The 27843-nt window shown below is 42.6% G+C and overlaps 1 protein-coding gene and 1 long non-coding RNA gene across 3 annotated transcripts; one reads left to right on the top strand and one right to left on the bottom strand.

Moving 5' to 3' along the window:
* Positions 1-271: 271 nt before the first annotated feature.
* LOC308590930 lies at positions 272-3502 on the bottom strand. 2 transcript variants are annotated; one of them, XR_014009938.1, is made up of 3 exons: positions 3407-3502; positions 2617-2765; positions 272-438 (listed from the first exon to the last, which is right to left on the bottom strand). It is a non-coding gene; the product is annotated as an uncharacterized lncRNA (long non-coding RNA). The 2 variants fall into 2 exon arrangements; XR_014009939.1 differs by lacking the exon at positions 3407-3502 and adding an exon at positions 2915-3161.
* On the top strand, positions 2764-27843 carry LOC308590886 (hepatocyte nuclear factor 4-beta-like). The gene is made up of 10 exons (XM_081201232.1): positions 2764-2898; positions 12487-12658; positions 13889-13983; positions 17834-17940; positions 19121-19276; positions 20992-21079; positions 22947-23099; positions 24345-24581; positions 25240-25359; positions 26007-27843. Exons 1-10 carry the CDS (start codon positions 2781-2783, stop codon positions 26144-26146), a joined length of 1386 nt encoding a protein of 461 aa, XP_081057358.1. The 5' UTR covers positions 2764-2780; the 3' UTR covers positions 26147-27843.

Raw genomic sequence — 27843 nt, 5'->3', positions numbered from 1 at the left:
GCATCTTCCTTTGTCATTACATTAGTGAGTTGTCCATGTGTCTGAAAAATACTCATTTCCTGGTTGGTTGGTTGCTTTGCTGTGACATAACTCTCCAAGACCCACTATGAGAGTCACAAGCAAAATCAGAACTACTAATTAACGCCTAATTGAGCTGATGCTGGCATTTCTGGAAGCCTTGGTACATAGTCCAAGGATAAAAAAACATAAAACTCTTATCTTTCCAAGGAGTCTGTGCTGTGCTTATTCTTTGAAACAAAGAGGGAATTGATTGCACAACTTAATTATTTTATATCTTGCACATGATAACAAACGTTCTTGCTTGAAGATAGATTTTAGGGGTGGTCTTTGTTTCAGTTTTCACACCGGCTGATGGCAGACCAGACAGATCCAATCTTGTGTTTTCACAGGTCCCATGTTGACGTGGTAATGTGGGGTCTGCAAGTCAGAGACAACAATCAGAGGTTGAGCCTAGTGACCTCCAGCAAAAGGTTAGCCAGTATGAAAAAGAGAGAAAGACAGAAGATGTCGAGCTGTTCAAAGACCGGCTTTGGCTCGTCCCATTATTTGTATTATTTGTTTTATTAAAGGATTTATTAGGTTAAACTGGGCCTCCCTACTAATGGAGTTGAATCTGAGTTCAGGAAATTTGGCAGAGAAAGCAGTTGACAATCCTTTGGCCCAAAGCCTACCTTCTGGAAATTGCAGGGCCCCCCCCCCATCTCTTTCTCTTGAAACATGACTGCATATCAGAGTAGGTTTGCCTAGAGTTGAAATAACAATCCAATCATTCCATTTTCCATGGGTGTAATTTTAGTGAGGCACACACAAATTCTATGAAGGTCTTTCTTCTCGCTATCTTGGGCTGTGGGCCTCACTTTAAGTTTCTTGTTCAAAACTCCAAATCTGCCACCTACACAGTTTCAAAGTGTGCCACTGGATTTTATTCCCCATAACTGATGCTGCTCCCACTTCTGTTTTTGTGGCGATATTTAATGCATTTTGTGTGCATGCATGTTCATATGCCAATGTACATATTTCAATTTGGTGGCCATTTTTTCCACATGCACCATTGAAACAGAATGGTGGTGGCCAGCAGTGTGATCCAAATATGGCAGCCATTTTTAAATGTGCAAATGCATGCTCACATGAAGAATGGGGACAATAGTTTGAATCAAGTGAAATTATTTGGGTGGAACAACTTCTGCTTTTGCAGTGGAACTTCCCTTCCTTCCCTCTACTTACCCCCTGTCCCCTATGCCCCTCCCAGATCTGCTCCAGAGGGTTGGGGGGGGGGGATAACAGAGCAGATTTGGGGGAGGTCACATTGGAGGGGAGGGAGGGGAAGATCCGCTGCACAAACAGAAGCCCTTCTGCTTATGCAATGACTTCATTGGATACAATCCAGAGACTCAAAGTCCCCAAATGAGCAGCCCTAACTGTGGATACTAGTACCAGATACCAGTTTATACCAAAGTATAAACAAATACTGTATTAGCCCACTGTAATGGATCAAAGCGGAGCCAACAATGGAATGACTGAAACAATTATCCTTCTCTGCACCATTGTCGTTGGTGATACTAGGGCTGCCAGACATTTTCGAAAGGTGGCGCTGTGTCCTGGATCTTAGGCAAGTCAATTGAAAAATTGAGGGTTTTTTGTTTAAAAAAGCTCAACAATTTTGGGGTGTCTTTACTTTTTGAAATATGGTAACCCTAGGTGATACAGTAATGCATTGCATCTGATATTAAAATCTGGGCATTTGAGGACTTTGAGTTGTTGTCCCCATCATTCTTTGTCGTCTAAGTTAATGTGCTTGCATGCACATATGTGCAAAGGATTGCCATCTTTGGCACTCAAATTTGACACCTGCCACTCCTTTTACATTTCACCTTTCCAATAGTTGTTCAGACATCAGAATTTTCAATGGCATATGCACAATGGGTACGCAGTACCAGCACACCTCTCTCTTTTGGTTAAAAAGAGTAGCACTTACTGTAACAACTTCATAATGAGTACCGGCACCTACTTTTCGGGGGGGGGGGGGAGCACTGGATATACATTATATTTCCCAAGCAGAAATACATGGGGTGGTTTGTTTGTTTGTTTGTTTGTTTGGTCTAAGAGCCATCAGTGGCCTTCATAGAACCTGGATAACTTTGTCTGGGCTTCACATGCTTCCTATGAATGTGTGGCTTTCATGTAGTTTCCTCCACATAGCCAAAAACTTGCTTTTCTTTCACAAAATGGTGGCACTTTCCTTCCAGCATCCTTTCTGACACATATCAACATTTAAAACCCTATAATAAAACCTAGAACGTAAAAGGGCATGATAGCCTCCAACACTTCATGTCCTGCAGAAAGAGTATGTTAGATCATCTGTCGTTGCCTGTGCTTTTCAAAATGTTTGCTTAAGGATTGCCATAAACCACACACTATTGAACGGAGGATGCAATTTAAGTTGATTTAGACCAGGTCTTATCTGCCACCATATAATCATGATTCAGGGCATAGACTCATAGGGCACAAGGCAGAGAGAGAGAGAGAGAGAGAGAGAGAGAGAGAGAGAGAGAGAGAGAGAGGCAGAGCATGCAATAAAGACTAGGTCATTTTTACCTTCCAACCTTCTGATAGTGGTGGGGGTGGGAACAGCGGGAAAGTTAGGTAATGATTTGTCATCCTCAAGCCTGCCGTAGTTGTCAACCCTACCGTGCTGGAGATCCTCGCTGTGATTGACAGCAGGGTCGTGGGGGCCTCACTTGTCTCTGTTGACAGTAATAATGCGGATTTGTCAAAGCCTAATGGACATGGAGATGCCAGATTACGCTGAGTCCCTCGACTCCTCATACACCATGTTGGAGTTCGAAAACCTGAGGGTGCTGCCCACAAACTCATCAGGTGAGTGAGGAGATACCTTCCGTTGCCTCTCCAATCGGCCTCTGCTACCTTTGTTCAAATGTTGTCCTCTTCGGTGGACAAGAAGGAATGGGGTCGAAGGGTGGAGGGTGTCGCATTTGTGTGGGTGAACTCTTGGACTTCTGCATCGGGACGGGTCTTATGCTGCGGCCTTGAATTATATTGCCGATAAGGGACTTAGATTGAAAAGCTTGTTGTATTGTGATTGAGAAAACGGATTTCTAATCAATGGAAATCTCTTGGAAAAGGTGTATTCCACACCTCACAAACCTTGCTATGACATCACAATGCTGCAAAATACTTAGCCAACAGCAAAGACTATTGTTTATTAAGCCTGGAAAAATCTACTTTCCGAATATTATGCTGATGATGCATTTATCAAATAAATGGCATTTTATACCACTGTCCACTTTGTTTGGCAAGATGTACCATTGATAAATGAGATGGTGGGGAGAGATTACATTTAAAAATATATATGAAATAGCTTGGCCTTCTTCTTCTACCTCTCCTTCTCCTCCTTCCAAATCACTCTCATCCGAAGCTGATTTCTGGGGCACAGGGAGAGAGGTCATCAGAGTTTTGTTGGTCATGTTCATTGTGAATGTTCACGGAACTTGCATATATTTAGAATCTCATGTCATCTTGGTTCTGATTGTAGCTCTTGGATTTCATGACCATTCGGACTTACTCTTTACACACGTTTCCCCCATCTACCAGCTGAGGAAAACATAACATTTTACATATCTGATGAAGTACAACATTTCATTTTCCAGAGGAGGAGCTGTGTTTGTCTGTTGTAGCAAACGCAACAGAGAACCCTGTGCTACCTTAAAGATGAACACATTAATGATCGGATAAGCTTTTGCGGACTACAGTCAACTCCATCAGTCCATAAAACCTCACACCATTATAAATGAGTTAGTCTTTGAGGGGAGAAATGGCATTTCAAGCATCCGATAAAATGAGCTCGAGTCTTGTGCTACAAGATTTCTCTTAGTCTTTAAGGTGAAACACAGGTGCCTCCCTGCTCTTCTTAAACAATATGGTGACACCTTTCTGTGACTTTGACACAGAAGGCTTGTGGGTAGCCAGAAAGCTTGAGCTGATGTTTCCTTCAAATATGTCCCTCCCCCCCTTATAACCTGTGGCTCAAGTGTCACTGACTGGACAGGACATCATTCCTAGGAGTACTTCTTGTGGTTCCCCATGCCCCTGAATTTGGGCCAGCCTCTGCTGTGGTAGGCCGCCTTTAGTGTGGTAGGCCCTGCCCTGTGGAACTCCTTGCCTGTAGAAGTTCAGCAAGAACTGTCCCTCCCTCCCTTCAGACATCTTCTGAAAACTGTTTAATTTAGAAAGGGCTTTGCAACCTGATTTTTCTTTTAACTGATCAATGTCTATTGTTATTCATTGTTTTATTAATGTTTTTAATGATGTGTTATGGATCTTTGATCTCTATAGCTCCACCTTGCTATATATTTAGAAAAGTTAGGATTCATAAATAAATTATATCTATACAATAGTGTAGAAACAACACGCTAGCTTTTCTGAAAGGTGAAGGCTGTTTCAAGTTGGCATTGTGGTATTTGCCTACTTGTTAATAAGTAAACCAACATAGTCAGGAACTTGCTGTTTTGAAATGAGCATGTTTGTCTTGGGTAAGCATCCTCATCAAAAATTTGTCCAAACAGCTTAAAAAAGAAAACACCCACCTCCCTACAAGCTAGCCAAAACCTTGAGATCGTGACATATCCCATTAGTAAAGTGATCCAAATGTAAGAGGTCTACCCAAGAGCTTTCACAAAGCTCTTACAATAGACAAACAGCCATCTTTTTAATGGTGTTTAGGGGAAATTAGGGGAGGTGTTTGCTCAAATTACGGAATTAGCAACTGGTTTAGAAGAAAGGAAAGGCTTTGTCTTGTATTGTGTTCTCAGTCTCATTCTTATCCTGGGCTTTGGAGCTTTCACTCGTGTTCCTGCCCACCCCCCTCCACCAAACAAAAAGGAACTTTGATAAAGTGATACTTCTCTGTTGCAATGGGGAAGGGGGAATATATTGATCCCTGAAAGGAAGTTCACCTTGAAACAAAATTAAGACTCTCAAAATGGTGGTACATCACTGAAGGGGGAGGAGATAGTTTTGCTGGCACTGCTCCTGCTTATTCTCTAAAGGGTGGTATGCCAGGAAAACCCTGAGGCTGGCTTTAGAGATGAAGAATAAAATTAAATCGAAATGTCTTTTAAAGCATACAAAGATGGTGTTGACATGAGGTGGTGATGGTAAGCTGCACTGCTTATCACCAGAGATATCACGAGCACTCTCTTGAGTAAGGTGTTCATGACATTGACGCAAGCACACCTATTAGGACTCTGCAAGTTTACTGGCTGAAAAACCGAGCTCCCCTCCCCTCCACCGATTGCAATTTATTGCAGCTTGAGCACCAGGGAAATGGGATATCCTTGAAGCAGAAACACTTTGTAGAAGGAAAACTTGGCGGATCTCATCTTGCACGATAAACAAGCAACATCTGTGCACTTGCTTCTTGAAAAGCTAATCATTGGGTAGGGTTTTAGATATGCCCCGTTGAATCATCTTATTTTGTCGAAGCCAATGCCCTTTCCAATGCAGATTTAAGAGTCAAAAGAATTTCAGAATTAAAATCCAGCGATGAAACCTTCTGACTTTCTTAATTTTGTAGTGATTTCCTGTAACCTCCAAGAACCCCACTGGATTTCAGTGGCCTTTCGGTAGTCTTCCCAGTTGTTAAGATGGTTCACTTCTGACATGAAATTGGGGAAGAGCTCTATGGTAGAGCATCTGCCTTACATGCAGATGGTCCTTGAAAAGTATATGTGATGTGCAAACAATGTTAGTGGGGTTTCAAGAAGCACTGTGAAAGTTGAGATATATTGTTAAAATAGAAATAGAAGTGGGAGAGAAGTCTAATGGCAATATAAATAGAAGAAATGCGTAATTGAGAGGCAAATATGGATGATTGTCAGAGAAGCTGAAGGAAGTCCAAACAGAGTCAAATTTGTGGAAATTTTGATATAATTGTATATTTGTGTTGAAAAATTAATAAAAATTATTTTAAAAAAAAATACATGCAGATGGTCCCAGGTAACATTCCAGTATCTCCAGGCAGGCCTGGGGAAAGCTCTTGCCTGAAACCCTGGAAAGTCATCATCAGTCAGTGTAGCCCAGGGTTTTCCAAACTTGGCCCTCCAGCTGTTTTGGACTACAGTTCCCATCATCCCTGACCACTGGTCCTGCTAGCTAGGCATGATGGGAGTTGTAGTCCAAAAGCATCTGGATACCCAAGTTTAGGAAACCCTGGTGTATACAATACTGAGCTGGATCAACCAATAGTCACTAGGTATAAGACAACTTCCTATGTTCCCATGTGAAGCCGGCATAAATTGGCCTTACAAAGAACACCTATGTGGTCGCTTGGCCCCATTGCTACTCACTTCCAGGTGGACGACAAATACAGTTTCATTTCAGTAGCATTTTTTTGAAGACTCATTGGGAAGGGGATTTTTTGCTGACACTGTCTTTGTAATAATTTTAGCTTGTTTTATCTGGTATGATTGAAATTGTTCTTGCTTCATTTATTAGTATGCATTGATTTTTGATTTTTTATTTTTTTAAAAAGAAAATCCATCTTGAATACTTAGTGGGAAAGTGGGATATAAATTGTGGCAATAAAAGAAAGAAATATACATCTCTTTTCAGTAGATTTTAGAATTTTGAAGATTCATCAGAAGTGGATTGAACCAGAACAAAATGTATGGTTGTAATCTAGAATACTTTATGATCCTGTTTCTTTCCTTTTCAAACCAACTCTTACAAACTTGAGAAATATTCCCCATCAGGCTACAACTGTTTATTTTTCTCTTAGGTGCCATTTTAGCTGTCCTGGTCTTCCTAACTTACCTTGTTTATGCTAGACGAACACCTGCCCCATGATACAATTCCTCATATTGTTGTTTCAATATCTGGCTGATGTATCTCATTAATTGGAATTGCTTTGACAACTGGCTTGGAAAAGGAACTTCTCTTATGAAAATGTTTCGTTGTTTGCCCTAATACTTTCCCCCATCCTAGAAGTTCAGCATGACCCTTTTCAAAAATGTCACAGCTGCAATCTGGTCCATGGGTGGTGGCCAGGATAACCAAGTCAAACAAAGGAAGCTTATTATAGAGTAACATACGAAGAAGGCAATAGACTATATATCTGGATTCATGGAGAAATGCACAGGGCATTGAGAGTAAAAATGGCTCCACTCTTGAGGTGTGGCAGAACAGGCCAGATAACATCTCAATGCCGTTTCAATAAGCCTCACCCCACTCGTTGGCAAGGAAATACCCTTAATAAAATACATTGTGACACTGAGTAAGTTGATATCACATTATCAAGTGCCATATAACGTTCATTCTGCACTTGTAAGGAATCATAAGAACTCCATCAAAACTCCATCTAGTCCAGCCTTCTGTTCTCACAGTGGCCACCAGATGCCCTTTTAGGAAGCCTGTGAGCTGAACTTGAGTGCACCGGCACTCTCTCCACCTGTGATTGCTAGCAATGGGCAACGGCACCTACTCTTTGGAACACCCTGCCCATTGATATTAGGCAGGTTGCCTTCACTGTATTGTTCAAAACTTTTTTTGTTTCACCAAGCTTGCAAAGGCATGCCATTTTAACATGTAATTTTTAGCAGGTAGTATGGCTGATTTTATTTGCATTTTGAGACTTTATCCGTGTCAGCTTGATTTTAATGCTTGCTTTCATCAATATTTTAAATGAATAGTTGTTATTGTTCTTTGTAAACCCCTTGAAGGTTTTCTGTCCAGTTAGCAGGATATACATTTTGTTCCATAAGAAGTGCAGAAGAAGAAAACAGGGAGAAACTTGACACACAAGCTGCAATTCCACTGCTAGCTCTGTGGAATTAAAATAATAATTGAGATTCCAAGATGAAAACTAGGACTGATCCTTTGTTATATAGAGAAGCTCTAGGCTGCTCTGAGTGACTTACAATTATAAAAGCATACATGATACCAAATTTAAAAGACATCAGATAGATGAAATGGCATCCATTGGCTAAACTCTGCAAAAACAAAAAGGGCAAAATCTTACCCCACACTACTAAAAGAAGAACACCAATACAGCCTAAGGTATTGTCATTCCCAAGTGACCCCAATTAATAGGCAACTAGTTGACTGAAGAGTAACATCTTTGCTTGCACTAAGAAGCTGAGAATGATGGCACCAGGCACATCTCTCTACGCACACACATAATGAAAACACACAATAAAATAATTTCACCAGAACATCAAAATAAATTAAAGTGTACAATAAAACAAGCCCATTAAAACAACACAACAATTTTAATAGCCCCCCCCCCAATTAGAGCAGGAATTTCAACTTAGCCAATTAGGGGAATGCTTGTCTAAACAAGTTTGTCTTCGAGAGCCGGAGGAATGCCAGTACTGATGGGGCATCTCAGATTTCAGCAGTGAGATCATTCTACTACACTGGTTTCACCAGCGAAAAAGCCTGCTTCGTGTTATCACAAGCTGATAGCCATCAGACCATGGTGACATTAACCAGGTTCCATTTATTGACCGTAATGCCCTTACTGGCCAATAGAGTGAAATAAAGTAGAGGGGTTTTTTTAGGGCTTTATAAGTAAGAACATGGCCCAGAGTTGTTTAGGGATTTATAAGTAAGAAGGAGTAACAAAGAAATAATTAAGTCTATCTTGTTGAGTGCTAACCATAAACTGTAGGTTTTCAGGTTTAAACGTCAGCCCTTTGTTCTGCATGCACTGTATATATTGAAGATCAACAATGTGCTACGCACTTCCTCCACACATGATGCGGTTGTGAGGATACATTTTCTACCCCGAGACATTGCCATAAATTCCCAAACTGCACACAGTGCATCCATCACAGCCAGAATGCTTGTGGAACTTGGACGGAGTAGATTATTTTTCTGCCAGAGAATTCTCACCACAAATATATCTCAGAGCCACTCCCAGGAATTATTTTCTTGCCCCAGAACAAGGCCATTTATTGTATTTAAATTAGGGTATGTTTAGAGGAGATCTAGAACCCAAGTTCCATTAAGAACAGTTTAAAGAATTATTTTTTAGCCTGGAGAAGATTATGGAGAGACATCATAGTGGTCTTCAAATCTCTGAGGACTGTCGCACAGAAGATGGACAATACCTGGGTCACATCCGCACCTTTTACCATACATTTAAAGCACTACTATACCACTTTAAAAGTCCTGGCTGCAATTTCTAGAGTTCTCTATGAAGAGTGATTGATTGTTAGACCACTCTGGAAACTGTAGCTCTGCAAGGCGAAACAAGGGATCTCCTAACAATTCTCAGCACCTTTAACAAACAACAGCTCCCACAATTCTTTGGGGGAAGACACGACTGTTTAAAGTGGTATCATAGTGCTTTAAATGTATGGTATGAATATGGCCATATATTGCCTGCTTTCTTCCCACCCACCACCTGCTTTTGAAAAGCACTTCATCCCCCCTCCTTTTGACATCATCATAGCATCACTAATATTATTTCGCTCACTAAAAGAATCAGCCAGCCTTTTCTTTCCAAGCAAAGGCATTGAGGAGTATTTATGGCCAAATAAAATGTCATCATCATATATCCCAAGCTAACATTTACTTAGCTGAGTTAAACTAAATGACAGGTGGCAAGCATCAACAAAGGATTCCATTTTTTTAAAGGTTTCAGAAGGCAGGATTGGAGAGATGGCCCTGTGACACAAAATATTAATGCCAATGATGCTTACCTTGGTTGGGCACCTTTGTGGGATGGCGTCAGGATCCAGCAAGCATCTGGTGGCAAGGCACTTTCCTGAGCTGGGTGAACCCAGAGGAGGGGAGAGTGCTGTTGTGTTCAGGCCTTGCTTGCAGCTTTCCCAGGGGCATCTGGTTGGCCACTGTGAAAACAGGATGCTGGACTAAATGCATCATTGCCAGTGTGGTGTAGTGGTAAAGAGCAGTGGACTCATAATCTGGTGAACCGGGTTTGATTCCCTGCTCCTCCACATGCAGCTGCTGGGGACCTTGGGCTAGTCACACTTCTGTGAAGTCTCTTAGCCTCATTAACTTCACAGAGTGTTTGGGAGGAAAGGAAAGGAGGTTGTGAGCCACTTTGAGACTCCTTAGGGTAGTGATAAAGCAGGATATCAAATCCAAACTCTTCTTCTCTTCATCATTGGCCTGGTCCAGCAGAACTCTTCTTATGCTATCTTCCCAAACACCTGAATGGCTAAACAAGGGAGGGACTTTTCAGTGCTCACACCTGAATTTTGGGATTAGCTTCCAGAGATACCCACCCAACTCCATCACCGTTGAGCTTTAGGCATCTGATTCAGAGAGCAGAGGAGTCAGTAGATGACCAGCCTGTTCACTGCTGGATGGCTTGGCTGCTTTACTGATGCTGTGGTCTCTTATAATGCTATGTTGTGTTTTAATTCTCTTGACTTTATGACCACAAGCCACCTTGGCGATTGTAAATATGAGAACGTCGGGTATGGCTTATGGCTGTGCACAGCTCATCCTCCTTCCATCCAGCCTGTGGTCTCAATTTGGGTGGGCAATCAGGTTACATCCCCCACCCCACCCAGCCACCTACCCCAGATCCAGTCCCAAATTAGTTTAGGGGTGGGGCTAATGTTTATTTCCCCCCTTTAAAACCTAATTAAACATACAGGTGGGGGATGTTGCAACTCCCCACTAACTGAGAATAGGAGGGTTGAACCTGGAGGGGGCGCTGTTTCACAAGAGGCTTTCCTGCAGGCAAGCCACTTGGGAAGGAACACCCTGCATCCGTTGTTGCACAGAGACACCAATCAGGTGAGGTGCTGCTTCAGAGATGGCGCATCAGGCAGGAAGGAGAATCAGGCAGCACTGGGCCCCTATCTTATCTTGGGAAGATGCAGCTGGTGGTCAGATAGGCCTTGGCCTCTTAGTGGAGGTTTCCTGTCCACCACCTGCCTCTCATTGCTGCCTGATGCCAAGTTGGTTGCGTGTTTTTTAATGTGAAATGGCAGCTGCCTGGATTGAGAAAGCAGCATTGGTAAAATAAGGTGGTCTGTGAGGGCAGTTACTGGAAGATCCCTGTGCAAGACAAGAAAATAGAAGTCCGTTGGGATACTTCCATGTGTGCACAGTCTTGTTGTACCATCTTTTGCACGTGGCCTTGCACAACATTTCAGGATACTTGCTCACAGAAGATGCATTGCACATCATCACACAATGTTTTTCTGGTGGCTCTTGCACAACAGTTAAATTGAACAGCACCGCTGCCAGAAATTTGTCCTCTACTGCATCTTTGGATCCAACTCTAAATAAATAACGCTTCCCCTCTCCCCAAAAGATTGTCAACTGATCCTGGGTAGGCTGCTAATTTATTTCTCTGCTCTCTTGTGTGGTGTAGCTTGAACCACCTGAATCAATAGCTTTTTAATGATCAAGAATCTGTTTTGTTTTGTTTACCTTTTCAAGACCTATAAGGCACCATCTCTTGGCTTGGTCATGGCTTGTAGCATCATATCCCAGGACTGCATAGACCAGGCATAGGCAAACTCGGCCCCCTTTTGGGACCACAACTCCCAGCATCCCTGACCACTGGTCCTGCTAGCTAGGGATGGTGGGAGTTGTAGTCCCAAAACATCTGGAGGGCCAAGTTTGCCTATGCCTGGCATAGACTGATTTTCAGGATCCTGATTGGACTAGCTTAGGAGTGGGCAGATCTTGCTTCCATGGCCAATTTCTGGTGGACCACCTAGAGTCAGCTAGTGGCTTTGCTAATTTAGACCACATTCATATCATAGACTTAAAGCACCGTGATAACACTTTAAATAGCCATGGCTTCCCCCAAGAATTCTGGGAACTGTAGTTTGTGAAGTGTGCTAAGCAATGTTAGGAGACTCCTCTCTTTCCCCTACAAACAATGGTGCCCATAGTTCCTTCTGAAGATTGATAGATTGGTATATTTTTGAATTGTAGCTCAGGATGGGTAAAATATGAGTCTCCTAATAATTCTCAGCACCTTTAACAAATTCTACAGCTCCCAGAATTCTTTGGGGGAAACCATGACTGGTTAAAGTGGAATCACAGTGCTTTAAATGTATGCTGTGAATGTTGACTCATTTAACACGCAGCAGTGAGCAACGTGAATTTGGATTTTAAAAATAAGGCAAGACCCAATACTCTATGGATTGGGTTGGTTTTGTTCCTTTCCAGAGCTGGTCCAAGAGGAAATATAGAGCTTACCTCCCCACCCATTCTCTATATAAAAGCCAACCAGATTGGTGGTTGCACCTAACGTAGACATAGGTGGTGAGAAACCATCCTCCACTCCACTAGAGGGCAGCAGATTAGTTTATAAGTTGCTAGGCAGACCCAGCTGTAGCCATACCTCTTACCTATGGTCACCTGTGGCAGCTGCCTCCCTCTGCCTCACAGTAGGATTGGCATCCCCAGGATACCCACTTTATTGACCACTGGTGAACTCCTTTTTTGCAGATGCCATTGTTTCAGAGTCAGGGAGTGGCGGCCTGCTGGCGAATGGGATCAGCTCAATGTGTGCCATCTGTGGAGACCGTGCTACTGGGAAGCATTATGGAGCTTCCAGCTGTGATGGTTGCAAAGGGTTCTTCAGAAGGAGCGTCCGTAAGAATCACGTCTACTCGTGCAGGTAGCTCTATAGTTTTGTAGGTCATCCTTGGGCACTGACCGGCTTTTCCATAAGCTTTGAACATTGTCACTGGCTTGAAGATGAAGACGAATGACAACTTGAAATTTTCTCTAGTTTGCACTGCCTGAAACAATATGTGAACCATCCTTTGAAATTCACACGTTTCCTAATTTTGCAGTGGAGTTCTCCATCCAAGTAATTTGTACAAAAATGTACATACTAGGGTAAAGTTTGCATATAAGGGCATGTTTTCATGAAAATAACACACAACAATGCATTATATTTGGGGAAATTGTATGCAAAAACAAGCACATTTAATCAAAACTGGATAGCTCAGTTGTTTTGAGTATAGTGCTGGTAACAGCAAGGCTGCAGGTTTGATCCCCATAAGGGACAGGTGTATATCTCTGCATTGCAGGGGGTTGGATGAGATGATCCTTGAGGTCCCTTCCAACTCTGATCCCATGGTCAGGAGAAGTTTGCACCAAATTTCTAATAAATTCTCATGAGGACTGTTTTACCTAAAATTCATAAATTGCTACAGTAGCTTGAAAAAATGAATTTAAGTGGGTGGAAATGAGAAATGGAGAAACAGACAGAATTGCCTATCTCTGTTGGCCGTCCATGAAGCTGCCCTAACACTTAGCTGAAGCTAAGCAAGTCTGGCCAGTGGCTGGCTGGGTGGCCACCCAAAGACCACTTGTACTCCACCTTGGGCTCCGTAATGGACAAATAGTGAGATATAAAATGTAAAATAAAATAGGAGCCTAAGACATTTCATTGCCTGAGGCAAAGAACAAGATAGCTCTCAATCCAACCACACTGACAGTTGACCCTTGCTTCAACCCTGGCAAAAGGACAGCGTACAAGGCAGCAGGATTTGGGAAGGGCTGGTAGCTCATTGTATCTGCTTTGCATCCAGAAACTCCCAGGTTTAATTCCCAGCACCTCCAGGCAAGACTGGGAATGTCCACTCCTGTCTGAAACCCCAGAGAGCTGCTACCACTCAGCATAGACAACACTGAGTTAGATGGGCCAATGGTCTGACATGGTATAAGCTTCCCCTCTTCCTCTGCTTAGCAGGGGAGTTTCCAGCCTTTAGCATTGCCCATTGCCATCTTCACCCCTGGCACCTGCCGTCGAAGGCATCTGGCTTACTCTGCCAAATGATAGGACCGGCCCTTCATATCACCAATGATTTTTTCAGAGCTTGCCTCTTTCCCTTTCCAGATTTAGCAGGCAGTGCATAATAGACAAGGACAAGAGGAACCAATGCCGATACTGCCGTCTGAAGAAATGTTTCCGGGCAGGAATGAAGAAGGAAGGTAAATGGTCTAAAACTATCCCCTGATCCAGAGTCTCATGTGCACTGCTGTGATGCTAGCCTTGCATTCAGTAGCCTGCTGCTAGCGTTGGGGGAGCTGATGAGTTGTGCCAAGTTCCACATCAGCAAATTCCTTTGCAGCACCGTTAATGAGGGTGCTGAATCACAACGGATGAATTCTGAATCACAAATAGGCAGAGCTGGATCATGTGGTTTGGAAGGGGGGGGGGGTTGGAAAAAAATTAGGATGTTGCCCAGACAGTGCCATCCCAAGACATTTTGCTTCCTGAAGCAGAGTTCAAATTTGTATTAGTAGTTTGATATATTGTCTACCGTTCACTATGCAGTCTCAGGGCAGGTTTCAGCTGTTCAAAAATACATTAAAACCAGTTAAAGACAAATTGCAATCACAAGAATACAATGGCCCCTGAAAGGTGCATCTTCAGTATTTGATAAAGACAGTATAGTGAAGGTGCCAGATGAAACAAGATGAAAAACAAGGATAGAAACCTCATCTTGTTTTAAATTTCCTAAGCTGCTTTGAGAGCATTTTGCAGAAAAAGGGGACTATTTTTTAAAATAAAATAAAATAAGTAATTAGTATATCAGCAGAGCACCAGATGTTGCAATCAGACCCTCATCATTTACTTAGTATATGCAAATCTAGTGAAAGTTTTGGGGAGTTACTGATTTGCTTCCTTTGCCAGAAAAGTGACCTCTACTGGGACAGGTATCGATTTCCTATGGTTTTGTTTTTTTCCGCCCCTTGCCCCACCCTGATCCACCCCCTCTGTAGCAACCCAACCAGGTTTCAGGGGAAATGAAGCAAATTGTTTGTTTGGTGGTGCACTAGGAAGTCAAACAGCAAACACAGTCCTGTTTGTTCAAGATTTTGAACCTGGAAGGGGCATCAAAGTTTTCCATCACTTGATTGCAGAATGCTCAACAAAATTCAGATATAGCAAGGCTCCTGACAGGAAATACTCAGTGATTTTCTACATCCTAAATTCTGGTCCAAAACACCAAGAAGGCATTGAGTTGGCAAAGGCAGAGTCAAAACTTGCTCTGTGATCATGCTGTCTTTCCAGTGATGCAGTTTCAGTAAGCCTTTGTGTCTGTCCAGCCTTTCAGACAGGCTACTGGCCTCAGCTTAGAGATGGAAGAGAAACTCAATTCATCATCAATGTTAAGAAAAACTGACCAAGGGCCCAAACTCAGACCTTATGAAGAAATAAAAAATTTATTCACTGGTTGGCTGCAATACCACCAGGTGAATGATTTGTTAAAAGAGGATAAGAGGAAGGCGGGTTTTGATGATAAAAAATCAAAATTTAGTATAGAAGTAATAGAAGGCAAAAATAAAACCCTGTCCAGAATTTATGATATATTACTAGAGTGGTACACAAAAGATGAGGAGGTGAAGGAGGCAATGATTAAATGGGCAATTGACTTTGGTTATAACATTGATTTTGAAAGGTGGATAGAAGTTTGGAATTGTAACATAAAGTTCACAGCATGTATGGCATTGAGAGAAAATATCTGGAAGATGCTATATAGATGGTACCATACCCCTGTGAAATTGGCCAAAATGTATAGATTAAAGGATAAGAGATGCTGGAAATGTGGCGAGGTGGAGGGTGACCTATATCATTTATGGTGGACATGTAAAAAGGTGAAAGGCTTTTGGGAATTAATTTATAATGAACTTAAAAAAATATTTAAGTATACCTTTCCCAAGAGGCCTGAAGCCTTCCTGTTGGGAATGATGGATAAAGAAATTAAAAAGGAAGATAGGACGATATTCCTCTACGCCACCACAGCAGCGAGAATTATGTTGGCACAATATTGGAAAGTGGAAACCATCCCCAACATAAAGGACTGGCAGATTAGAATGGTAAACTATGCTGAGCTTGACAAACTAACAGGTAAAATAAGAGATCAGGATGAACAGAAATTTCTGAAAAATTGGAGTAAATTTTGGAAATATATTGGAATAAATGCTTAAAGTGAATTGACGGGGTTAGAACAATACGACCAGCGAGTGAATTTAAGACTATAGATTGAAAATCAAATACGTAATGGAAGGAGATATTTGATACTTATCAAAAGGATGGAGGGAAGTTCAGATTGTGTGTCTTTCTTTTTTCGGATGTGTGGTTTTTGGTTTTTTTTCTCTTTTTTTTCTTTGTAATTTTTTCTCTGTATTTTCATATATATCTATTTTTTGTGTATAACTTCAATAAAAATGCATTTAAAAAAAAAAAAAAAGAGAGAAACTCAATTCAGTTTGCATGTATGGGCAAACCTTCCTAATTCACACTTTCCGTAATAATACACTATCTAAAATGCAGCCATCCTTCAAAATTCACACATCTTTGAACTTTGCAATCTACTTCTCTAGTCAAGTAACAAATAGAAAAATGAACATATAGAGGCAAAGTGTTCACAAAAATGCATATATAAATGAAAACTGCTTATAAAAATGCATTATATACGGGGAAATCACTTTGCAAATATGTGTACATTAGGGAAAGCTGCATACAAAGGTGTGCACTTTAGGAGGAATCACACTAAAATGCTGCTGAATTTTCACAAGGAAAATGTGGAGAACTCAACCTAATTCTGGGAAACAGAAAAACTGAAATTCACAGGTTTGCCCATCCCTGTCTCAGTCTTAATGTTTCCATTCATCAGAAATGCATTGCAATGCACTCACCACCGAATAATGACTTACTTTTACAGTAGGTAAAATATTAACTGGATAAGTTTCTTCCAAGGAACCTCCTGCGATAATGCCAAAATCATCTTGAGAACATCATGCTTTAGGCTGGGGGGTTGTTATCTGCCTTGAAGGGAAAACAGAAAAATATACACCATAAACCACACAAAAGATAAACAAGGAACCACTTTGCTCTCCAAAGGGTGTGATTATGATAGGAGCATTAATGCAACTCACTTCAATTGGATTCTGTCTTCATTTGTGCTTTAAACAGTATGTGACACACCTGTTTTTTATCTCTTGTGTGGATGACCTTTTGGCCTCACTTTGTCATAAAATAATAATTCTTTCTGTTCTCAGGGTATATATGCCTAGCTTATGCATCCATATACCTAAGTGGGACCCACAAAAGCTTTCAACACAAAAATGTGTTTGTTAGCCTTTAGGGTACTGTGGGAGAACACTGAGTCAGACCATTGGCCCATCCAGCTCAGTATTGTTGACACTTAATTTAGATCCTGGGCTTAGCGTAAATGAAAACAGATGCAACTTAAACCACACAATGAATATCAACAGCGGCACTGAAAACAAACCACACAGAGAGACAAAAATACAACGCCCACCCTCAGAAGACACAGCCACAACAGCTAGTTGGTGGCCAAGGACTGTTGGAACAAAAAATACATCTTTGCCTGCTGGCAAAAGGAAAGCAGGGGGGGTTGCCATTCTAGCTTCCCATGGGAGGGAGGTCTACAATCTGGGAGTAGCCAGCAAGAAGGCCCTGTCTTGTGTGCTTACCAGATATGCCTGTCATGGTGGCAGAGAAACACCTCCCCAGAATATCTCTCATAAGGGAGAGCCCGTCCTTCAGAAAGGAACATGAATTCAAAGGGTGTGGACATTTCCAAATGATTCTAACCATGTCCCCACCAGAACAGTTGCCTATGGGTTCTTCCTACCTGGCCTGACCACTTCCCAAGATTCTTAGCATCTGCATTTGGTGCAAGTCCAGTAAGAAATGTAAACTTGGGAAATTACAGTGCAAGTCAGCCCTCTTGCTTATTGACAATTGGTTGTGTGGTCATCGGAGGGGATGCCTGCCTGACACGGTTGCTTCGTCTCTCTTGCAAAGCTGTACAGAATGAGCGTGACAGGATCAGCATCCGCCGGAGCAGTTACGAAGACAACGGAGCCCTGTCAATCACCATTCTGACCCAAGCAGAGGCGATGGCGCATCAGGTAGGAGGGGAACCTCCCCCCCCCCATTTCTTCTTACATCTTGTGGTCATTGGGAGTCTTCTTATTCTGAGGTCCTTAACCACACGGAAACCTGGCAATAGGGTATAATCTTCTGCTGCACCTGAGGCAGCACAATGTGGTTCAGGTCACATCTAAAGGTGAACCTACCTAGTCTGTACTTTCCAAAACAATATGCGAATTGAAACACAGCCATCTTTTGAGATTTGTGTATCTCCATATTTTGCAGTGCAATTGTCAAGCCAAGTAATGGGTTCAAAAATACTAGGGTGAAATGTGCAATAAAATGTGTATATAAGCAAAAAACAACAACAAAAGGAGCAAAAGTGCGTTGTGTTAAGGAGAATTGCATATATGCTCTAAAATGAATTTTCGTGAGAACTAGTTGTTGGGGAAATGTGGATGACTGAACTTAAGGCAGTCAAAATGAGAAACCAAAATGGACAAATTCATCCACCCCCAAACAACAGGCTAGTTTAGGAGGCCAAAGCAGGACAGCTACTGTACATGGCTATGAACTCTTCAGCCTCCCTGAACGCTCACATTTCCTGAAATCCCCAACATCCTCAGCTGGGCTTTCCCATTAGCCCCAGTAGGTGGGGAAGCTTCTGACTGTATGTTTGGAATTTGTTTATCATTTTTTGGCTGTAACATCCAGACCACCCCCCCATCCTTTTCTTTATTCTTTTTCATTGTCCAACCACTCCCTACCACATAGAAGATCTTATCCAACAATGAACTCTGGAGAACTCTTAAGCTTGCCACATTTTGGCTACTTTTTGTTTGGTCCTAAAATAAAGGTATTAGCTAACTGTGTACTATGGAGTTAGTTTCTCTCTCTCTCTTTATGAAGAAATTCTAAAGTGCCCCAAACAGGAATCAATAAATAAAATGCAAGCCTCTTGCACCGAAGGACTACAGATTTCCAGAACTTGGAGGGTGAGTTTGGGCAAAAGGCAAATTCATAATGTCAACGTACGTTGTTGATAGAATAGTTGTGATCTATTGCCACCTTCTGGACAAAAGGGTAACTTTCCATTTGGGCACGATAGACTCATCTATACAATGTTGTGTTATATGGAGGGGTGAAGGAGTGGGAAAATGGGGAAGAAGGAGATGTAGGCTTGCCTAGTTAAAGGGTGCCTTATCTTTTCTCTTATAGTATTCGGCTCTCCGTCCTGTGCACAGTGCCGATATTGCCATGAAGAAGATTGCAACCATCAATGATGTGTGTGAGTCGATGAAGCAGCAGCTCCTGGTCCTTGTTGAGTGGGCAAAATACATCCCAGCATTCTGTGAGCTTCCCCTGGATGACCAGGTGAAAAAAGCAACATGTGGCTTCTGCAACCTGGATTCTTTGAACGTTATGCTTTCCTTCTGCAGACTTGCAATGTGCAAAGGAGAAACTTCCTAACTCAAAAATCTGTACATTTGTTCGTTTCACAACAGTTATGGATTGATTTAGTGATTTGGGAGAGAGAGAATAGAAAACCTGGGTGTAAAAGATTAGCATTTTTCAAGCTAACACATGTACTGTATGGCAACTGTTGCACAGAGCTTCAGATATCAATGAGCTGGATGGGTAGGATGTCATGGAATGTTAGCGAACATTGCACTTGCTCAAAGAACAGGTGTTTTCTGCTTCTGAGAGGGGAGTGGAAGTTGTCAGTTTGGCTGAGATGAAAGCTTCGCACAGACCCTAGAGACAGGAGTGGCTTTTGGGGGTTGGTCTAGGAAGAAGTCTCAGTCCAAGAGAGAAGTAACCCCCATAAGCAAGGTAACCATAAACAGGGTAGAATGGACTGAGAAAAAGGTACCTGAAGGGAAGGTGTTGATGGAAGAGAAGGGAACTTGGGTAATTGGACAGATGAGGTGACAAACTGGGGCAACAGGAGGCTCTGAAGAGACCTCATAGCACTTAAGGCGGTGGGGAAGAACATAAGAAGAGCCTGCTGGATCAGGCGAATGGCAGTGAGGGTTGTAGGTAGGCAGCATTGAAGGAACCCTAGGGAGGCAATGAGCATGAAGAAGCTGTAGGGAGGTTACCAGGGAACGGATTTCACATATTAGATGTAACAATCCTAGCTGCTACTCCAGTTTAGCAGGCTGGGGAAAAAGCATCAGGTTTGGATGGTGACTTCTACATTACCAAAACATATATTTTAACTTTGGTATGTTTTAAAGTATGGTTGTGATTTTTTCTGTGTTTTATTGTTTTCTTTTTTGTAAATTGCTTTGAGGGCTTTTTTTTTTTACATTTGTGTATATATTTTTATGAAATACACACACACAGGAAATACACCATTTGTAAAGGAGACAAAAGGAGAGGACAGGTTTGCATACAATTTGCAAATGCTCATTTCCTATCTATAGAGGCGCATTGAAAGATAATGGCTATAATTCACACAGATGTTACTGTGACCAGTGTGGAGAAGACTGTGACCAGATGACCCATTTGCCTAGTGCTCACTGTCAAGTCTCACCTGCTCTCCCTTCTTGGGGTCCTTTATTTTTAAGCCAAGCTTAGACCAGACAGCCCTTCAAACAGAGGCCACCTTCAAATAGGGGACTGACCTCTGTAGAGTTGGACACACGGCCACCCTAGCCAGGCCTTCACACTCCTCTCCTTTTTGTGGCTTTGGGGCTTCAGTCCTAGTTAATTTAAAACAAGAGTTCTCCCATATATCCCAATGGGTAACTCTCTGGTTATATGTCCATTTAATTAACAATAATCTTAAACCTATGGTTTGTATTTGGTTTTAGGACACCCCCCCCCACAGTACCAGTAAGGGGAAGAAAATATAGAGGCTGTAGGTAGGAAGGAAGGAAATTTATGGCAGCACCAGACATAAGGATGTTGGCTGATTTATTTCATGTTTTGATCACTTCACCAGAACTAGGACCTGATCAAAATCCATTGTTGACGTGCATCAGTAAAGCAGACTACAGTTTAGTCAGTATGAAATTGTTCTTTCTTCTCTCTCTCTCTCTCTCTCTCTCTCTCTCTCTCTCTCTCTCTCTCGGGATTCACAGGTTGCCTTGCTAAGAGCCCATGCTGGTGAGCACTTACTGCTGGGAGCTGCAAAGCGTTCTATACCATACACGGATTTTCTATTACTAGGTAAAATACCCATGCACTATAACACACCTCATTGTCTGGTTTCCACAGAGTAACCAGATCTCTGTACTCTCTCCATGTTTTCAAAACCACAGTGGTTCATTATTATATTTTTGGTGTTATAGAATAAGACAACTGGAAAGATTACCCCCCAAAACCATATTGTCCAACTCCCTCTAGTAAGGTGAAAGGTAAAGGTAAAGGACCCCTGGACGGTTAAGTCCAGTCAAAGGCAACTATGGGGGTTTGGCGCTCATCTCGCTTTCAGGCCAAGGGAGCCTGAATTTGTCCACAGACAGCTTTCTAGGTCATGTGGCCAGCATGACTAAACCGCTTCTGGTACAACAGAACACCATGATGGAAACCAAAGCGCACAGGAACACTGTTTACCTTCCCACCACAGCGGTACCTATTTATCTACTTGCACTGACGTGCTTTCAAACTGCTATGTTGGCAGAAGCTGGGACAGAGCAATGGGAGCTCACCCCATCGTGGGGATTCGAATTGCCAACCTTCTGATCGGCAAAGCCCAAGAGGCTCAGTGGTTTAGACCACAGCGCCACCTCTAGTAAGTTAACAATAATCTATAAACACCCCACCCTAAAATGTATCACCCTAACACAAGAAGATCCCTGCTGGATTCTGTTTCCCACAGAAGATAAGCCAGGTGTTTCTTTAAAGCTCCCATGAAGCAGGGCAAGAAATTCACTCTACGCACTGCACCTAGTGATATTCAGAGGTAGACTGTAGTTGAACATGGAGGTTCAATGATCAATAGCTGCTGATAGACCCATCATTCACGATTTCATCTAGCCCCTTTATAAATCTACATAAGTTAGTCGCTCTTGTCACATCATTTGGTGGCAAATCCATTTATTTATTTGGAACAATAAAACATGCATGCATATACATACATAATTGATGGAATTTATGCAGTATGTGAAGAAGTACTTTCTCCTGTCTCAATTTCACTGAGCCTTTATTATGAGAGAGGGGGAAAATATCTCTCTGGTTCCCTCTCTCCACACTAAAGATAGCACATTAAACAGTTTTATAAACAGCCACCATATAATATCCTCTTTATAATCCAAATCTATACATGTCTACTCAGAAGCAAGCCCCAGGGAGTTCCATGGTACCTACTCCCAGGAAAGTGGGCATAGATTATTGCCTTAAAGTTTATCCCATGCATCCATTGTCTACACAGAAGTAAGCACCCCTGAGTTCAATGAGGCTTACTGCCAGGTAAGTGTACACAGGATTGCAACCTGAAAAGCCCTGAACACTCTAGCTTGGAGATGGAGATGGGACCCTCTAGATGATGCTGAACTCCAACGTCCCCCATTGGTCATGTTGGTTGGGGCTGATGGGAGCTGGAGTCCAAGGACATCTGAAGGTCTACAGCTTCCACATCACTCTTACACCCTTTCCCCAACAGAGAAGGGGGTCCACCCTTTTCATCCTTTACCACCAGGTTTTCAGACAAGGCAACCAGAGAACTGTGCCTTAAGTTTGTTTGATGAAGAGTCCCATTTTAAATCCAGAAGCTTGTTCATTCTTACTTGCGGGGCCAATTTGTTAAAAATAATAATTTTGAAACAGCACATCAATATTTGCACTAAACATTGGAGAAGGTCTAGAGAGCTCAGTGGTAGAACATCTGCTTTCCATGTAGAAGGCTCCAGGTTCAATCTCTGGCATCTCCAGATAGGGCTGGCTGGGAGAGAACTCCCTGTCTGAAATACTGGAGAGTCAGTGGCGACAATACTGAGCAAGATGGCCAAGGATCTGACTCAGTGTATAGCAGCATCTTATGTTCCTCTTTGCATCAAGGTAAGATGCTTTTTCTCCTCTCCCCCTCCCTTTTCAGGAAACGACTTCATCATCCCAATGCACTGTCCAGAGCTTGAAATTGCCCGTGTAGCTACCAGGATTCTGGATGAGCTGGTGAAGCCCTTGCGAGAAATTCAGATTGATGAGAATGAATACGCTTGCCTGAAAGCCATTGTGTTCTTTGACCCAGGTGAGGTCCTCTCATGTGCTACTGACCGTCACAAAATCCATTAATCATCAGAGGATGGTGCAGATTTCAACAGCAAGACTTCACTGCATATCTCTGCCCATCCATTATGCTTCAGGTTCCTTCCTGGACCATTCATTGATATGGTACCCCCTTCATCCTTTCTTCAGAACCCTCCCACAAACATCACTTTTCTTCAAGGCCTTTTGCTGAACCCCTTAATCCTGTAGGTATATTGGAGGAATTCAGTTTTGATGAATCTGAAAAGTGAACTGACCTGATCTACACATTCAGGATTAATGTGTGGATCGGAATGCAATTTTCTTTTGGATTTTGCACTTCTCTGAATATTACAACATGGTTCTTGACTCATGCAATTTAGCATTTGTATTGTAGGAGAAAGGAGTGTTTAGAAATGCATAGGTTGAAATAATATATATTTATAAAACAGCTATTTTTCAATAATGTATGTATTTAAATACAAATCTTCATGCAGATTTCTTAGAAAACAGCAACAGAATTTGCAATAAGAGGATAATTTATTTTAAAAAGGTATATCCTGAGTTTCACCATCTCAGTCCCCAATGGTCTTACAAAATAGAAACATATGATATACAACATTTGAAACATAAATTAAATGCCAGAGATTTAAACATCAGTGCAGCAGAGTCCTCCTGGCATAAAACAGTTTCAACCAGGTGTCTGAAATTTAACAGGAGTGGTACAGGTTAATGTGGAAATGGGTTGGAACAAGCTATGAGCATATGTGAAATTAACATGGGGCATCTTTATCCCATAACCAAGCCTAAGTCCATCCAATGGTATTTGCCCTTATCCATCCCTTGCACCTCTTGTCTCTCCTTCACCCTCTTCAGCTGTCTTCACCACATGTCCATTTCCTGGGGTGGGGAATTCCACAAACTGGGCTTCACTAGGGAGAATGTTCTTTCATGCACTGTTGCGAACCACATCTCAGATGGTGGCAGGGCACACAGAGAAATCTCCTCAGGTGATCTCAGAGGGTATTGTGCATATCCTAGTTGGAAACCCTTTAAGGCAGGGACAGGGAAACTGCTGCCCTCTAGATGTCAGGCTCCAACCCCCATCAGTCCCAGCCAGCATGGCCAATGGTCAGGGCTGATTGGGGGTGGGGGTGGAGTCCAACATATGGAATACCACAAATTCCCCTGAGTCAAATTGCTGCATGCAAGCCAAACTAACCTTAGTTAGTTTCTCTCTCCCTCCCAGATTGCAAAGGCCTGAGTGAGCCTGGGAAGGTGAAAAACATGCGTTTTCAGGTACAGGTGAACTTGGAGGATTACATCAACGACCGGCAGTATGACTCGCGAGGCCGATTCAGTGACATTCTCCTCCTGCTGCCGCCTCTCCAAAGCATCACTTGGCAGATGATTGAGCAGGTTCAGTTCGTCAAGCTCTTTGGAGTGGCAAGGATCGACAGCTTGCTGCAGGAAATGCTTCTGGGAGGTAACAACATTTGGAATGGTGTTGTCTCTTTCTCAGCTGTGTGTCTTCAAGCAGAGGTGAGGACCCTCAGGCCTAGAGGCCAGAATGTGGCCCTCCAGACCTTTCTATATGGTCCTCAGAACTCTCCCTAGGCCACACTCTTCAGTGGCTTTGTGTCATGCCAGAAATGTTTTTGCCTTGTTCGGATGTGTCATTGAACTCTGGTGATGCCCCTTGCTTCCATGCATAGAGAACGTACAGGTGTGTGTAGACACTAGCCTACTAGACTAAGGTAAACTTGCTGCACCCACTTTTGCCTCTTGCCCTGCCCACTGCTGGTACGTGGCCCTTGCAGAGTTGCCCAGAAGGAAAGGCAGCCCTTGGATTGGAAATGTTACCCTGCCTGTACCTTGAAACAAAACTAGGGGGAATGACACACTTTGGGCAAAAGCCAGGAGACAAATCCATCCGTCCATTTGGGTGTTTGCATACAAAGAGAATGGCATAATTAGAAAATGCTTTCTGAAGGCTCAGCGTGGGTCACATCAATAAAAGCAAAAGGATTGCATTAGGCTTTCCCATTAAAGGCAGAATGAACTTCAAAACAAAGAAAAATGACGCCTGTGTTTGTTCAATAATGACTGGCAGAATGAGACAGCTTTTCTCTCTGTTCATGCAGGGACAACTATGGATGCACCACAGTACCAGTCAGGGCCTTCCAGCCTTAACATGGAACCTCTTCCGGGACACATTGTGCTCCCCAGCAGCATCGGATCAGTAATTCACACCATTTCAGCCTGTAGGTGTCCAATTTCCTATCTGTTTCACTTAGTCAAAACTTTTGCTTATTAAGGCTACGCAGATCTTTCCTCTGAAATATTAAATTCTGAATGTGCACATATTGGAACATTTCAGAAAGGCATGCACTTTCTTCCAAGGAGCGAGGATAAGAAGAGGAAAATCTGGGAGCGATGCTTCAATTTCACTGCTAAAATTTAAGATGCAATATGCAATTTCCTGAAAAGGAAATTGCATACTTCAAGTGCACATTTCTTCACAGCAATGGGAGAAATTGTACAGGGCAGTAATGTAATTCAATGATAGCAAAGATGCTTTGCATCCAGAAGTACTCTGGTTTGATCCTGCCAGGATCCTGTCCAACCCAGAGACCTCTTTGGAGGAAAGGGTTCAGGGGATGATTACATACATAACATTTGCAGACTTAAAAAAAAGCAAAAAAAAAAAAAAAAAGCTAGTGAATGCTACTCATATTCACTTGTATGATTCCAGTTCCTGATCTCCAATGAACATGCAAATTGCAGCAATGTCCACTCCTGCTCCCATTTCTGATGGAATTCCCCAACATCTATAGTCCTGACCCACTGGTTGAAGACTAATGCCAGGCTATTGCAAATAACACCTTTTTGTGTTTTTCCCCCTCCACAGCATCTCCTGAAACATCCCTTCCTTCTCCTTCAACCAGTACAGGAAGTGAAGATTACAAGCTAGGTCCTGCCCCCAGGCCTGAAGTAGTACCTGCGACTGTTTTGCCTCAGGTGGTGATACCCAAACAGGAGATTCTATAAAGAACCACGCTGAAGAAATCAATAATTTAACCTTTCAAGTCTTAAGTCCAGTAGCAGCCAGCACTGCCAACTTCACGGGGCCCTTTTCAGACACTGAAACAAAATGGCACCTTTCAGCAAAGACAGGAGAGAGCCCACCTGTCGGCAGTGTCCCCTTCCTATGGGTTCATGTCGTTTCCTCAGTTAGAATTGTAAGGTGTTTGGGGCAGGTGCTTCCTAATGAAGCAGCAAGGGTTCTTTGTTAATGGAGATTAAGTAGAAGATAGATGCATGTGTTCTAAGTTCTCTTGGCTACGGGTCTTCATGCTTGTGCGTGTTCATGCTTTCCAAGCTCGGCCTACATACCAACAATGCCTGGAAGGCTCAAGCAGCAGACAGACTCAGAGAGACACATTGAAAAATTAGAAGCAAAGAGCAGGAAGCACATTGTGAATCTGAGACCTGTCTGCTGCTCTCTTCTCCTCTAGGAAGCTCCACAGTGCTCCAACACAGAAATCTCCTTCATGGGGCTTGGCAATATTACATCTTATGAGGCCTTAATAATGTGTTGCATACTAGAGAGGGCAAGCAAGCATAAATGCATCATCAGACCTTGTTTCCAAAGTCCCATACCCTCCCATATTTCTCCAGTGAAAATAGAGACATCCTATTCAACAACAACAACAACAACAACAACAATAATAATTTTACTATTTATACCCTACACATCTTGACTGGGTTACCCCAGGCACTCTTGGTGGCTTCCAACTCACAACGACATTCAACATTAAGAAGCTTCACTATACAGGGCTGCCTTCACGTGCCTCAGGGGTGAGATAACTCCATACTCTCCAACATTTCTCTGATGAAAATAGGAATGTCCTAAAGAAAAGCAGGACATTCCGGGATCAGATCAGGAACTGGGACAGTTCTGTAAATCTGCAACTATCCCTGGAAAATAGGGACACTTGGAGGGCATGGGATTCCAGCTGGCTCCCTGTTTCACTGCAGAACATCCAGTATCTCAGTCTTGGTCTTGCAGCACTCACTAAAGAGAGGCCCACTGTTTTATTATTTGTGTAATTAATTTGCACTCTCCTCAGTTGGTATCTCAATGGAGGCTGATTCCTTTGGGAAAACTGGGCACTGCCCCACCACCCTCTAGCTGCCGTCTGCCAGTCCCCAGCTGCCTGCTTTGTTGCTCCAGGATGTGGCGACACTGGCTGTCAGCTTCCAACTTCTTAAGTCCCAGTGTTGGCCCTGTGGAACTCAGTGTGGAGGAGGATGGGGACAAAACTAAAATTAGTTGGCTCCACCTGTCCTTGGCTCTGTTTCTATGTGGGTCTCCCTGGCTTCTACCTTACCAGTTCCAACGGGCATCAGTCTTCACTGAAGAGCATGCTGCTCATCAAAAATTGGCAGTTCGTTTTCTGTTAACACTCCCAGCTGTTGTGTGGTTCTTTTGGAATAGAATACAGGATACATAATCCAAAGTGGAGAAGATTGGTTCTGCTCATATCACAGCCACTGCCAAAATTGATTCCTACATTCCCATTGCTATTTCTTTTGATCCCATAGGTGTCTGTTTATTAAAGTCTGATCAGCATACTATTAGGACTTACTAACGTTTCTGAGATTTGTTATGCTGTTTCTAAAAGCCATCAACATTTGAAAATAGGAACATGCTGTGCTTAAATAAAAAGTCATTAAGTATGTAA

Source organism: Podarcis bocagei, assembly GCF_964188305.1.
Source record: "Podarcis bocagei genome assembly, chromosome: 7".
In the NCBI taxonomy this organism is placed as follows: Eukaryota; Metazoa; Chordata; class Lepidosauria; order Squamata; family Lacertidae; genus Podarcis; species Podarcis bocagei.
The sequence above is the reverse complement of the archived record's forward strand: the minus strand, read 5'-3'. Positions and strand labels throughout refer to the sequence as shown.

What these genes read in the sequence shown, in the direction of transcription:
- LOC308590886 (XM_081201232.1), top strand. Translation starts at nt 2,781, where the DNA reads ATGCGGATTTGTCAAAGCCTAATGGACATGGAGATGCCAGATTACGCT. An exon ending in GGCAGGAATGAAGAAGGAAG is followed by an intron (nt 13,984 to 17,833) that starts GTAAATGGTCTA and finishes TCTCTTGCAAAG; the next exon opens with CTGTACAGAATGAGCGTGAC. An exon ending in GCAGGAAATGCTTCTGGGAG is followed by an intron (nt 24,582 to 25,239) that starts GTAACAACATTT and finishes CTGTTCATGCAG; the next exon opens with GGACAACTATGGATGCACCA.